The sequence below is a fragment of the Nilaparvata lugens genome, chromosome 5 (genome assembly GCF_014356525.2).
Source record: "Nilaparvata lugens isolate BPH chromosome 5, ASM1435652v1, whole genome shotgun sequence".
Taxonomy (NCBI): Eukaryota; Metazoa; Arthropoda; class Insecta; order Hemiptera; family Delphacidae; genus Nilaparvata; species Nilaparvata lugens.
Window position 1 is genome coordinate 74117798 of NC_052508.1, and position 15337 is coordinate 74133134.

Consider the following 15337-nt stretch of genomic DNA (forward strand, 5'->3'; position numbering starts at 1 on the left):
CATTTAATTCAATTCTTTATTGCCAAAATTTAACAGCGTAACAAATCAAAGGTCAAACCCTCAATTTAGAGACACTCAAGAAAGATAGATGGCAAACATTCAATTCAATTCTTTATTGCCGAAATTCGACAACTTAATAAATCAAAGGTTAATAAATCAAACACTTATCACAAGGAAATAAAATAAAATTAACTACCCAGAACTAAAAAACTAAAAATTGTTTCAGGCACCACTACCAAAAGAAAAGTCTTTGACCGCTGGTGGGAGTCGCAAAAAAGTCAGATTCAAAATAAATACAAAATCAAGTTGATGTCAAGAAAAAAACTATTTCATATCACTGCAAAAAAAACAAAAGAGTAACAACAACATACTATTGAAACAAAAATAAGAGTCACTAAATAGTTATTTGTATATCTAGAGTGAAAAGTACGACTTTTTCTCCCCGTGGGAAAAAGTTTGAAGCCCGAGGCGAAGCCGAGGGCAACAATTTTCCTGAGGGAGAAAAAGTATTTTTCGCTCGTGATGTACACAACATTTTTCCTCCTTAAACATTTTTTTATAGAAACTGCAAATTAAATCATTCTAATAACTTACGTATTGGTGACAATGTTTCCTAACAACATAACCTGAAATCTAATACCTAGAAACCGGTCGTCTGATTGGCACTGCCGGTTGCGCTATCTATCGGATAAAGTTGTAACAATTATAACAGCTGGGCAGGCTACCAAAAATGGCTGACTCCAGATCACGCGGTTCAGATTTGAATTGCAGATCAAAATATTTGTTGGCTGGTATTTTGAATAGAATAAAATATTTTAAAAATTGTATAAATTTTTATCGTCTACTAATATTAAGAATATAATAATTATCATACAAACATATTATATTTCATGAGTTGATCAAATTTCTGATTGTGGTATTGAATTCAGTTGACTCAATGACAGACACCTCTATTATGCTTTCTCATCTGAGCTTAGACCTTCTAACCTATTACAATGTAAGTTTTTAAAATAGAGATGCTTCCCATGTTATTTAAATGGAGTCACTTTTACTCCCTAGGGAGTTTTTCTGTTTTTTACTACCGAGAGCGAAAAAGTGACACTTTAGTATTAGGTTTCAGGGAGTAAAGTAAGTACTTTAGACAGTAGGTGGAGGAAAAAACTATTTCATATCACTACAAAAAAAACAAGAGTAACTACAACATACTATTGAAACAAAAATAAGAGTCACTCAAAAAGAATTTCCTCAATTGTACTGGGAATTATCCATTCATTCTTCTTTTAAGCAATGTAACCGAATTTTCATTGATATTTTTGCATTAAATTAATTTAATAAATCATTGTCAGCCTAGGTTTTGGCATTGTCAAGTTAGTTGGCTACAGTAATGTAGATTAGAGAAAAGTACCATAAGAAGATAGGTACAGTTCGTTCATGTTGCAAATTGTAGGCCAAAATTATTTAAAATGTTCTTTTGAATAAATGAAATAAATTTTAGATATTACCATAGAGAAACAATAGCGTAAGTAGATATCCCATGGTATAGGGAATTTATGTCGCAACTTTTACTGTTATCTCAAGCCGATTACTGTCGATTATTGTCAATTTTCACTGTTTTGTTGGGGTGATAGTGTATGAACGGCATAATTTAAGAGACTACCAGCGTCACACAGCTGCATAGGAAAGAACTGTGTGAACTATTGGCTTGGGATAACAGTAAAAGTTGCAACATAAACGCCCTATACCATGGGATATCTATTTATGCTATTGTTTCTCTATGATATTACCGTTTGAGAAACACAAATTATACCTGAAATTGCACTTTAAAAGTTGATAACTTTAAGACCATCCTAGACTTTGTCCATGCTTCAGTTTACCGGAATAGGTTAGGCCTAATAATATCGATATAAATAATATTGAAAGGTTATTTCAGAATAATCTCTGATATATTTATGTTATTATAATTAGGATTTCTATTTTTCTATTATTTTAAAAAGAAATACTATCTACCTAAAGAATAGAATATCTACCGAATAACTTATTTTCTGTTGTTTTGAAGTTCAGATTGGTGTATCACAGCTTTTTAAATTAGCCGCCATTTCAGGTTTGTATGAAAATTGAAATTTGATCTCAAAGCAAAGTTTTGAATCAAATTATGAAAAACGTTTTTTATTGATGAATTTATTTAATTTGGCATGAAATTGATCATTTTATCGAGGAAATTGAAACTAATATTAGAACAAATTTAATAGGATGAATAGAGTATCAACTGTTACTGTGTGTAGTGTAATAACTGCCACTGTGTAGAGTCAGTGGCAAAATGGAGTCAATTTAAGAGACTCGGCAACGTTTTTCTCGTATCTTTCTTCACTGCCATTATAACGTGGACTTCACTATAGATATCTATATCATTCTAATGAATTTTGATCACAGATCGCTCTCTGTGTGGCCGGGCGACATGAATTTGAATTTATCAAATTCAAATTCATTTATTGCCAAAAAGAAAACAAACAATAATTTACTCATACACATACATACACGAGCAAAGATAAAAATAAAATGTTCATAGTAAAATATTACAATATTATATCACAGCTTGAACATACTGTTATCTATATTATTGAATTTTAGACCGCGTGCTCTATTTCGTTCTGGCTGTAAATTTGCAGGCCGCGACTGGGCGCCATGCTGCACCGTGTGGTCGGCACCGGAGTGCTCTATTTCGTGCTGGCTGCATCGGAGGCCTACGTGCAGGTGATGCGTGCCAAGAGTGAACCGGCCAATCAGCTGTTGATTGCCAATGTGCCACTGGCCGTACTCGACTCGGCCATCTGCTGGTGGATATTCACCAGCCTCGTGCAGACGACGCGCACTTTACGGCTCAGAAGGCAAGTATGTTATGTTATGTTTGATAGGACGGATTGAAGGATCCAAAGGCTCAAAGAGCCCCACACGTCAACCGGAACTTATTGTGCTCCCAAGTACGTTAGTTGGGCAAACTAATACCTGTGTCCTTCACAAGATCCAGGAGTTTTTCCCTATACTAACATCCCATTCCTCACCTGGTTGCTTGCAGACAAACAGAGCCATTCTTCTTGCCCCTAGTCTCTCGCAATCCAGTGTGATATTCTTGGCAGTCTCTTAAGAGACTGATTGCTCCCACGTGAGTTCCACTCCTGGCCTTCTTTGTAGGTCCTTCCAGTGAGGGAGGGGTCGTCAAATTGCCTCTTGGGCACCTGGCCACCCTCGACTCAGCCTTTTGACCCACATGGAGTTTCACCCATCTCTGGTCTCTTTGGTTTTTTCTTTTTCTTGCCCACCCCCGGAACTTTGCAGCGTCAATTGCCTCGCCTCTTCCAACAAGTTTTGCCTGAATGGCCGCCCTTGTTTGAGCAGAGGTCTGAGCCTCTCCAGTTGGGATTGTGTGATTGAGCTTACGTCATCCATATTGTGATCAGTAGAAGCCTTTTCAATGTTGATAGCCTCTACATAAGAGTGCAACGGAACCTCCTGTATTCCTGAAGCACCCATTTCAGATTGAGAAGTTCCAAAGCATATTAAGAAGGACAAGAAGTGCAACGGAACCTCCTGTGTTCCTGAAGCACCCATTTCAGATTGAGAAGTTCCAAAGCATATTAAGAAGGACAAGAAGTGCAACGGAACCTCCTGTGTTCCTGAAGCACCCATTTCAGATTGAGAAGTTCCAAAGCATATTAAGAAGGACAAGAAGTGCAACGGAACCTCCTGTGTTCCTGAAGCACCCATTTCAGATTGAGAAGTTCCAAAGCATATTAAGAAGGACAAGAAGTGCAACGGAACCTCCTGTATTCCTGAAGCACCCATTTCAGATTGAGAAGTTCCAAGCATATTAAGAAGGACAAGAAGTGCAACGGAACCTCCTGTGTTCCTGAAGCACCCATTTCAGATTGAGAAGTTCCAAAGCATATTAAGAAGGACAAGAAGTGCAACGGAACCTCCTGTGTTCCTGAAGCACCCATTTCAGATTGAGAAGTTCCAAAGCATATTAAGAAGGACAAGAAGGACTTTGGGAAGGGGGTCCCTTTTAGACGCCTCCTATGGCAAGCAGGGATACTGTGGGTGTATTCTAGTTTTCAAAAAATTCTCAAGTACGATGTTCGACTCAAAGCTCCCCCAACCCACAGGGGGCCTCAGAAGACAAGTAAATAATCACTAGATTACATCATAAGGTTGTCAGGAGGCAAATAAATGCATTGGATTAGATCATAAGTTGAGCAGAGGGCAAATATCAATATTAATCAATCACAATATAAGTAATAAGTTGAGTAGAAGGCAAGTAAATCCAGTCAATCATCGCAAGATAACGTCATAAGTAAGGAACTACAGTGAGATTATTATTTATTTATTTATTTATTTATTCATTCATAAATGGAGACAACGGGGGTCACCCCAAATCTGTCTCCTTTACATATTTGTACAATACATATTGAGATTAAAAAAAAGTAAAAAATAGTTATAATATTATTGATAATAATAAGAAAAATATTAATAGGAAAATTAATGTATAAGAAAAAGAAGAAAATGACAAAAAAGATAAAATGAGTACAAAAACTTGTAATCTAGTTGAAAAAGAGAAAAAAAACTTGATAAATGCAAAATTGAAAAAAAACAACGATTGAATCACAATATGATCAGAACTTCTTATATAAATAATAACAAAATACCGTACCTCTCGCACCAAACCATGTGCACAGCCACACCCATGCATCCAAAAGATATTGTTGACATCCACCTAAACCATACTAGCGTATAAAATTTTGCGGAATCTAGCACGAGAAAACCAGAAGACATCTAGTTGCTTCGTTAAATTATTGTAAATTCTCTGCACTCTATTCAGGGGAGAGTGATAGTTTCTTAGAGTTCTGGAGCGGGGAACCATGAATGAAAAATCAGAACGTCGAGCCACAGGTGATACATATATATTCAACTTAGATAGTAAATGTGGTGCATCTATTTCATTATTCAGGAGACCAAAGAGGAAAATGAGTGCTCTAACATAACGTCTTACTTTTAGCTATACTTATTTAGCGTCTTACTTTAAAGCTATAAAGTCGGTGGAAATCTAAGGACTACATAGTTGCCGATTCTCTGTTACTTATTTATTAGATAGATGTAATTCAGGTCTATCTGGTGTAATTTCATAGATTGGTAATGCTTGTCAATTGTTTCGGAAATTCATGTTTGTATTTATATTTTGCAGGAATTTAATCAAGCTAACTCTATACCAGCATTTCACGGCTACGTTAACAGTGGCCGTATTTTCATCTATAATTTTCATGCTCTACTCGATAAGAACTCATCACTTCACAGAATGCTTTCAGGTGAGAAATATTAATAATGAATAATAATAATTTTTACTGCCAAAATTAATACACAACATTAATTTCATCTATATAATAAGAGAGAGTAGGGTTGTGTTTGTTCGTGTGTTCGTTTGTTCGCATCAAAACGTGTCAACTTGTGGATTGCATACCGGAAAAACGGGAATGATTTAGATCTCCAAATTTTGCACATAGATTCTAAAAATATCAATCTCGTGCACCTGAAAGCCCAAATTTTCATTTTCCTTCTAGATTTTTCAAAATTAATGTTTAAATTTCATTAATGGTACATTCGATTTCATTAAAAAATCACCAAATCATATGGTTGAAATTAAAAAAGGAATATCTGTTTCTATATTGCTTTCTACCTGAAAAACATAGTTTTGAAACTTCATTTTCCTGATGCAATGTTAGGCCTACACGTGGCATGGATTATTAATTTTTCAGCTAGAACAATTTTTGAGTCAAAGTGCTAAATAAACGTCTACAGTTTCATCAATGCTGTATCGGCAATATGAAAACGCATGCAGTTAATATGTCTTTGAATGAAGGTGTTGTTATTTACATGAAGAAATTATACTCTTCCATTTTTATTTAATTAAAATTTCAAAGTTATTCGAGCCCTGATAGAATGACTGACTCACTGTACAGTCAGTCGAAAATTTTAATATTAGAATGAGGGGTATTTTGGCAAGCTGAGCAAAAAAATAAGGTCATATGCACCTTTTCGTTATATCTTCAAATATGAAGAATGAGTTTTGTGGGTTGTCGAAACTCCCTCTGAAAGGGAAACTATTCAACTTATTCTATCTTTTAGTAAAATAACAATGATCTTCCATCCATGTATCATCTTCTATACTATAATAAAGGAAAGAACTGGATTATAAACGTAGCCTATACAGGTGTAAAGTGTAGGGTGTAAACAAATTATGTTTGACGCATTATCACGTCAGAACTACTGGACTGATTAACTTGAAATTTTGCATATAGATTCTTGCTTAACCGAGGGTGGTTATAGACCAATTTTAAATTCTTCAAGATTTGATTACATCAAGTTTCCAGTTTGTCAAGTTTTCAATTATTTGTCATTTCCAGTTTGTATGGAAGCAGCAGAAAATTTCTCTTAAAAGGGAAATTAGAAGATAGGTATGATTGGGGATCCTTTTCGAATGAAAAAAAAAACAGGTTTTCCGTCACACTAAATTTTTTCCGCCATTTTGAATCCAACTTCTTTTTTTAATAGAAAGGTAGTCATACTGATTTACTTGAAATGCAGCATATAAATTCTCAATCAACCGAGGATTCTTATAGGCCTATTTTGAATTTTTCTAGATTTCATTACGTCAAGTTTTAAGAAAGACCCATGCGAAGCACGGGTTACCTGCTAGTAATAGATAAAGTTGAAAATCATTCTATTAATACTTTATAATCATTCTATAAATAATCTCCACAGTTATTCAAAGTATACTATACATCAATTCAATTTTATTTATCATGTTATGCATCGTATATAATACAATATTAACTCAAGTCATATACATCACAACAAACAATATACATCATAAATGTCACCACAATATACATGTAGTATAGTATAAATAATTTAATTTAATATCACAGATGGAATTAAAGTTGAATAAACTAAAAACAGTGGAATCAAAAGTATCCAATCCTTAAAAAGTTAAATTTTGAGTTTTTACTTGAACTACACTATTGTAATTATTGATTTAAAAGTTCACCAATGTCATAAAAACATCTCTCACTTAACCACAATTTTAATTTTCTCTTGAAAACAATTTCAGTATTCAGTTCACGAATTTCAATTGGAATAGCATTATACACTTTCTTGGCCATATGCTGTGGTCTCGCCTCAAAAAACGAGGTTCTGTGGGCATCGAGTCTCAGTTGTGAGGGGGAATGTCTGCACCCTTCGTCCAGCCACTTCTCCATTTTAGGGCTGTTTGCACAGTGTAAGTTTAAGCTAAAGCTTAAACCAAATCTGGATTTTTTTTTTGGTTTTAACTAAAAATTCCGTTTGCGCAGTATCAGTTTAAACTCTGCATTGAGTTTAAACTCTGGGAAAGTTTAAACCTCCAAAACAGGAGGTTTAAACCAAATAATTTGGATTAACTAGACATCTGTACATTTGATGGGGAAACAACTAATAGTAAATCATTTTTCGACAGTTGTTTTTAATGCTTCTGTAGACGATAATAATTATTTGGGTGTTTTTAATGTAAAAATAATTATAATGGAGGAATTGATAGATGTGTTTAATGCGATTGATAAAGATGACTGCGAAGAAATTTTGGAACTGAGAAAAATTGGGCAAAAACAAATCATTTAAATTTCTGCGATCATACAGAATTTTTCTAACGGTTTTGCTTGAGTAAAGCAAGTGCCAATTTAGTATTTGATTAAATAAACCACTTGATAGAAAATAAGACAATTTTTATCAGTGGTCTTTGACTAGAAAACATGTTTTAATAACACATAAATGAGATATTTTGCTTTTGAGAGATTTCTAATAAACGAGGAAGACCGTAGTAGATTTAAGTAGATTTTCAAAAAAAGATAACGTTTTTATCTTACATTCTAGAATATATTTTTTTGGTGCCAACTAAATATAAGTTTGTTTCTAATAGTAATATAGCATTTCATCATTTTTTGAAGAATTTCTTGATCGCTTTTCACTTTTATTACTGTACAGATTACAGCTCTTTGGATTTTGAACGAGGAAATAGTATCTACATAACCTCAATTTACTGATGTTTTGTAAACAAATAACAAATTTGCTGTAAAAATCAGCCTTCCTGATATTATAAACGATGACATTCTATTACCAACTTAACGCTAAACTGGTTCAACTTAAACTGGATTAGTAAATGCACTGAGAAAACCGATTCAAGTTTAAACTTTCAGATTGACTTAAACTGGATTAACTTAATCGAGTTTAGCAATCTATACTGTGCAAACGGCCCTTAGTTTCATACATGCCAAAAAATAAATGTACAGGCAGGGAACCGGAAGAATGCCCACTGTCACGAATAGGTCCCTGCAAGGATGGCATGGCGGTTTTCGAAACATCACTCTGATGGCTCTCTTTTGGGTAAGGAAGACACGACGTCCATGGATTGAAGCTCCCCATGCAACTATACCATGAACTAAAAGGGGCTCAAAGTAGCCATGGTAACAACTTTCTCACCCGACATCCTAACCGATTTATGGAGAGTGCAAATAGCTGAATTCAATCTCTTTATAAGGATCTCCACATGTGGTCTCCAGGTCAGGCTTAGACCAGTTATAGAATAGACACGCTGGGAAGTCTAGCTTCTGAAGCCAACATCTACTGCCATATCGCCCCATCGTGACGTCAGCATCAGATAGAAAACTTTCAGATTGTGTCTATTTCAGATAAAAGTAAATTATTATTTATGAAAATGGTAAACTCCCGCTGAAATAGACACAATCTGCTATGTAAACAAATTTTACAGAAAAGTTTTCTATCCGATGCTGACGTCACGATGAAGCGATATGGCAGTAGATCGACTTTCAGTATGAATATACAATGGGGCGTGTCTATTCTATAACTGGTCTAAGAAGTCAGGCACTGATCAATGAATACACCAAGAAATTTGGTGTTCTCCACCCGTTCAACATTAGCATCACACATTCTAAATTGATGTGTGTTCTTGTTGCTCTCTGATCGAAAAGTAAATGAAGCTTTTCTTTGAAACTAGAAGCTCACTAGCCCTGCACCATATTTCTACATCCCTAAATACATTTTCTGCACTAGTCTTCAAGATCTCTGGTTCCTCAGATGTTTGCATCATCTTCAAAGAGTATAGTTTGTGCCAAAGGGGCATTCACAGGCAAGTCATTAATAAAAACAAGGAAGAGCAATGGCCCCAAAATAGAACCTTGTGGCACCCCTCTCTTTACAGCCTGGGGTTGTGAGCTATGAGGATAGTTCTGAATTCGATCCTGCTGAATCTCCAACTCCACAACTTGGAACCTGTCTCTCAGATAAGACTGTATCAGATGCAGGAAGTTCCCCAGGACACCATAATAATTCAGCTTATCGAAGAGAATATCATGACTGAGCATGTCAAATGCCTTTTTTGAATCCACAAAGAAACCAGTCACCTTCACGCCACCATCTAGAAAGATAGACCTCTTCCAAAAGCATATTTATGGCATCAAATTGCCAAATCCGAATTGATTTTTATGCAGTACATTTCCCAGTTGGAGGTGTATGTGAAGCTCATCATATCACCTTTCAAAGGTATTAGAAAATGAGGATAGCATTGAAACTAGCCTAGCCTCTATAAGCTCCTTCGATCCTTTTGTTTTTGAACATTCTCGTTCAAAATAACTATTTATATTTATTCAGCAAGAGATTGTATTTTTCAATAATGAATTTTCCCAATTATTCAAATTCAAATTTATTTTGTCAAATTGAAAACGATACAATGCAGACTATGAATCATAAAAATGATAGACAAGCAAGAAATACATAATAAGATTCCAATAACACATAAACTCTTAAATTAAAAATAACTTGTACTTTAAAAAAATAACTAAATACTTTAGTTATTGCCACCAATTATTTAGGAGCTCTAGACTACTAGATTAGGTTAAGAATGTTTCTGTATCCTCATTCCTCAGTACAGCTGATGGTTAACTACGTGAAACCATGGTTCTGTTTTGAAGTTTTTAATAAATTTTAGTGAAATTTGACAATATCTTTGTTTTCTTATTATGGAGAGATTTCACAACATCACCATCAATTCTACTAATTTTTTTAAAAATAACTTGTTTTCTATCTGACAAAGCCAGCAAAACCTAGGTTTGTGCGCTGGTATAGGTACATAGTACTCAACTGATAGAGCTTGTGAGTGAACATGTAAAACACTTTTATGTTCACAAAATGTTAGATAAATGTTAGAGAGTGAGAGAAGAAGAAGAAGAAGGGAAAGAAAGAAGGATGAAAAGCGAAAGAAGAAAGTAAGGAGAAAGAGAAGAAAAGAAAAATTGAAAAGTAAATATAGGTACAGAAGTTTTCATTAAGGTGAAATATTTTGTCAATTAATTATTAATTCTACATTGTTGACCGACGATCTGGCAACAGAGCAAAACGGGAAAGAGATATCGCTATCCGCTTTGTTGAATGATAGACAAGAATAGCAATACCATTGCTAATCAAACACTGCCATTATAACGTGAACCTCACTATAATAACATCATGTTTCTTTTTACAAGCAGAAACAGGAAATAATATTTCGAAAAATTCAAATTCCGCCATTGTTTTTTAGTATTTAATTTTTCTATGATTTCTAATCATTTTCATTATTTATCGTGAATGTATCCGTATTTTCTAATTAAAATGGTTAGACTCAATGTAAAATTTGCAAATATAGACGGACCATGGGCAATACCTACTATTACTTCTATTACTAATATTACTATTACCTACAAGTAATAGTAGGTATTGCTATGGGCCGGTTTCCGAGCTCGGGATTTGGCTAAATTCTAGACTTTAAACAGCTGGAGTCAGAAAATTGGCTTTCCAAAACGGGGCGTAGTCGCAGTCATTGTCATAGTCACGTTTGAATTAAATTTCGAAAAACTAGAAAATTGAACACAAAATAAAATAAAGAGAAAATAGTTTAAAGTTTCAGGTATTTTGAATTATTTAGGAATGTTTCATTTCGCCAAGGAAAAACGTTTCCAATTATAGAGATATGAGAAAGATTTTTTTTGCTGTTACTATTACTGCGACTACGCCCCGTTTTGGAAAGTCAATTTTCTGACTCCAGCTGTTTAAAGTCTAGAACTTAGCTAAATCCCGAGCTCGGAAACCGGCCCTTTATTTTCTCTGTGGTAGTACTGTACCTTTTTACTTTCCTTGCCCTATTACCATAGGTAAGGAAAGTATTGCTTTCCAAAAAAAATTAAGGTACCCTAATTTCAAGTTTTCTATACGTTTCAAGGCCCCCTGAGTCCAAAAACATGATTTTTGGGTGTTGGTCTGTGTGTGTGTGTATGTGTGTATGTCTGTGAACACGATAACTCCATTCCTAATTTTAACCGATTGACTTGAAATTTTAAACTTAAGGTCCTTATACCATACTATTCAATAAAATTCAATTCAAGATGGCGGAAAAAATGGCGGATAATTACTAAAAAACCATGTTTTTCACGCTTTTCTCAAAAACGGCTCTAACGATTTTCTTTAAATTTATACCATGGATAGCTATTTATAAGCCCTATCAACTGACATGAGTCTCATTTCTGGGAAAATTTCAGGAGCTCCGTAATATTGTTGAGAAAAATGGAGGATAATGACTAAAAAACCATGTTTTTCACGGTTTTCTCGAAAACGGCTTTAACGATTTTCTTTAAATTTATACCATGGATAGCTATTTATAAGCCCTATCAACTGGCATGAGTCTCATTACTGAGAAAATTTCAGGAGCTGCGTAATATTCTCGAGAAAAATGGCGGATAATTACTGAAAAACCATGTTTTTCACGATTTTATCAAAAATTACTCGACTGATTCATTTCAAATTCATACTCTGTATAGTTATTTATCAGCTCCATCAACTGGCATGAGTCAGTTCTGGGAAACTAATGGGGGGTTCACCCCATCCTTGAGAAATGGACTTTGTAACCTCCTTCTCGTGCATGAGGTAGGTAGGTAGAGCAGTTCATAAAAAGAACACATAGTCGAGGTATTTCATCTGTAGAAACAGCTTTTTGACGACTTTAAAAAAATGACGACTAAAAATCATCGAATTTCACAATTTACACAAAGGAAAATTACTCTGAAAAAAAGTCTGATCATAGTTTCAAATATGAGCAAGGAAAGTTGTGTGAGTGTACCACACCAGATTTTTTGCTTTGAAAATTGTCTTAGAATATTTTGTATATTTTGAGTGAATAAAACGATCTATTTATAGGACTGGCAAGCACTGTGGGTGGACGAGGCCTTCTGGAGACTTCTGTTCTCCGTCATTCTACTTGTGATAATGATTCTCTGGCGACCAACAAATAACAACCAAAGGTAAAAGTGCAATGCCTTTCTCTCGTAAAATTCAAGTTATTATTGGCTAGCATTGTTCATTCTTCCAAAATTCATTGAAAAGCTCCTCATGCCTCTTTTCCAGTGAAAAATAACTATTTTCAAATAATAAATTATGGAGTGGTGGGAGAAAAGCTTCCATCTAGGAATAATGATTCAGGGCCGGTTGACGAGCTCGGGATTTAGCTAAGTTCTAGACTTTAAACAGCTGGAGTCAGTAAATGGCTTTCCGAAACGGGGCGTAGTCGCAGTTTTTATAATAAACATTTTTATAATTGGAAACATTTTTCCTTAACGAAATCAAACATTCCTAAATAATTCAAATAGCTGAAACTACACTATTTTCTCTTTATTTTATTTTGTGTTCAATTTTCTAGTTTTTCGAAATTTAATTTAAATGTGGACAACGACTACGCCCCGTTTTGGAAAGCGAATTTTCTGACTTCATCTAGAACTCTTAAGTCCCGTTGCACAACAGCCTGTTAAATTTTAAACGTGATTATTTCACAAGAAACCAATCAGAGAAGGCGTTTTTGAAAAGACGGCTTCTCTGATTGGTTCTCGTGTAATTGATCACGGTTAAAATTTAACCGGCTGTTGTGCAACCGACATTTAGTCATTCTAGTCAGCTAGTCAACTAGACTCTTAGTCTACAACTAACCTGAATCCTGAGCTCGATTATGGGGCCCTATTTCTGCATAATTAATCTCAAAGCTCCTCATGCATTTTTCCCTGCAAATGATAAAATTAGTTACAAATAATAGATTATTGAGTGGTGGTAGAAATATTATGTGTTAAATGAGCGTGAAGATTTCCTAGGATTCAATAAATAACTGTAGGAAGCTATTATTATTGAATAATCAATAATTTCATAATAAGTTTTTTTATACAGAGTTTTTTTCTTAATTTTATACAGTTTTTTTTTTTTTTTTAATTTTATACAGAGTGCGGCAGCGAAACTTCTTTTTTTAAAAAGTAAATAAAACTCTTTGTATGGATCTGAAAGTTTGTATTTATTTTTTCTACACACATATATGAAGTTTCGTTTCAATTAGTTTTGAATATCAAATTAGGTAGGTGACGTCCCCAATTCTCCATACACTGAGTAAACCGATTTCTGGCGTTTGTCATGACTCCTGCCAGCATTGCAGGCGTTATAGAAGAAGAAGAAAGAAAGAAACTTTATTTCGCCAAATTACAAAATACAAAATCAATAGAAAAATATTTCCAAATAGTCTATAAATATCGTTATATATAAAAATGAATGTCTGTTTGTGTGTTTGTTAGTTTGTTTGTTCCCTATAGATTCGAAAACTACTTGACAGAACGGCATGAAACTTTGGGTATATGTTGTGTGAATATTTGGGATGGTTTCTGACCAGAAATTTTAATAGGGGGGCTAATAATAATTATATATTAATGCATTTTAGAGACCTATGTTTTCAAAATTGTCGGCCGAGCGGCTAACGTAGAACGGGAATATGATGATGATTATGATTCACGATCATTTTGTGATAATATGATTTAGCATTTAACCTTACCAGCTGTAAAAACACGTCACTCTGTGATAAAATTGTTTACTGGTATTAAAACGGTAGTGTTTAGCACACAGGAAGTCCGTATTGACATGTAAATGAAAATATTGAGATAAATTTCATGATTCACCAAATAAAGTCAAGTGTGACATGAGATGCATTGACTTTTTGGCGGTACGAAGTTTACCGGGTAAGCTAGTAATACAATAATAATTGAAATATACATACATAATCATAGAAATACATTATACGAATGTATGCAAATGACCTTGATAACAAGATTATTTTAGCAATTTTTTCCCTGATATTGGTATTTCAATCTTGTAGGGTCCTTGAACGGTTCACTTAAATAAGGAATTACAGAAACCCCCATAGAAAAAAGGGTTCAAATCGTGAGATTGAGCTGGCCACTCCAAATAGCTCCTAATTGAGATGAGGCGTCATGGAACGTGGTCCCTCAATTGAAGTCACGCTCTAAAGGTTGCTCCACAATTGCCATCTTGTATGGATATAAATGAAGACCATCAATATTGGGGACCGAACTTCGCTCTGGAGTACAAAAGCATAAAAAATTTATTGCGAAAGAAGAAATTATAATAACATTCATATTTCATACAGAAATGTTCTATCTAATCACAGTAAATTGAGATTAATTCCCAGAAGAATACAAAAATTTTCCTCACAAAGGCCCAGTTGCACAAAAGCCGGTTAAATTTTAATCCTGATTAACTTCACGTGAACCAAATCATAGAAGACTATTTCAAAAAGATGGATCTACTGGAATTAATCAGGATTGAAAATAACCCGGCTTTTTTGCAACCGGCACTAAGTACCTGATTGAATGATTACAAAAGCTGAGTCATAATTTTGACACAGTCCCACACACATGAACTCGCTCACTCACTTCCATCACCAACAGACGACGAAATAATTATTATCAGCTGTTTTTCCAAGGATGAATAATAATTATCCTTTTAATGTCCTTCAGCTAGTTTTCTCAGGGATGAGACCTAGTGCAATCGAATCTTTATATTATAAACCTACTATGTTTTGAATTTCGTGAGAATCGTTAGAGCCGTTTTCGAGATCCGTTGAAATACAAACATATAAACATCTAAACATCCAAACATCTAAACATAAAATCTGGTGTGGCGCACTTACATAACTTTCCTTGCCGTTATGAAAATTGATCACCTGACGCTAGTGTTCCCGTGCATCTCAAAGATTTGAGCCAGTTGGTGACAGGGCAATAACGCTGGAGACACACATGAGGTCTGCTATCTCTTCATATGAATGATTTATAGAATCAACAATAATTTGCAATTGAATAATCACATTTCTCGAATTTAAAGCTTATTT

The 15337-nt window shown here is 34.5% G+C and overlaps 1 protein-coding gene across 1 annotated transcript in view; it reads left to right on the plus strand.

The window, feature by feature from the left end:
* Positions 1–15337, plus strand: part of LOC111055807 (transmembrane protein 87A) — a 55110-nt gene that overhangs the window by 14489 nt on the left and 25284 nt on the right. Inside the window, exons 6-8 of the mRNA XM_039429273.1 lie at positions 2667–2885; positions 5237–5357; positions 12322–12425. Coding sequence (XP_039285207.1) covers positions 2667–2885; positions 5237–5357; positions 12322–12425 — 444 coding nt within the window. The remainder of the gene's footprint in view (positions 1–2666; positions 2886–5236; positions 5358–12321; positions 12426–15337) is intronic.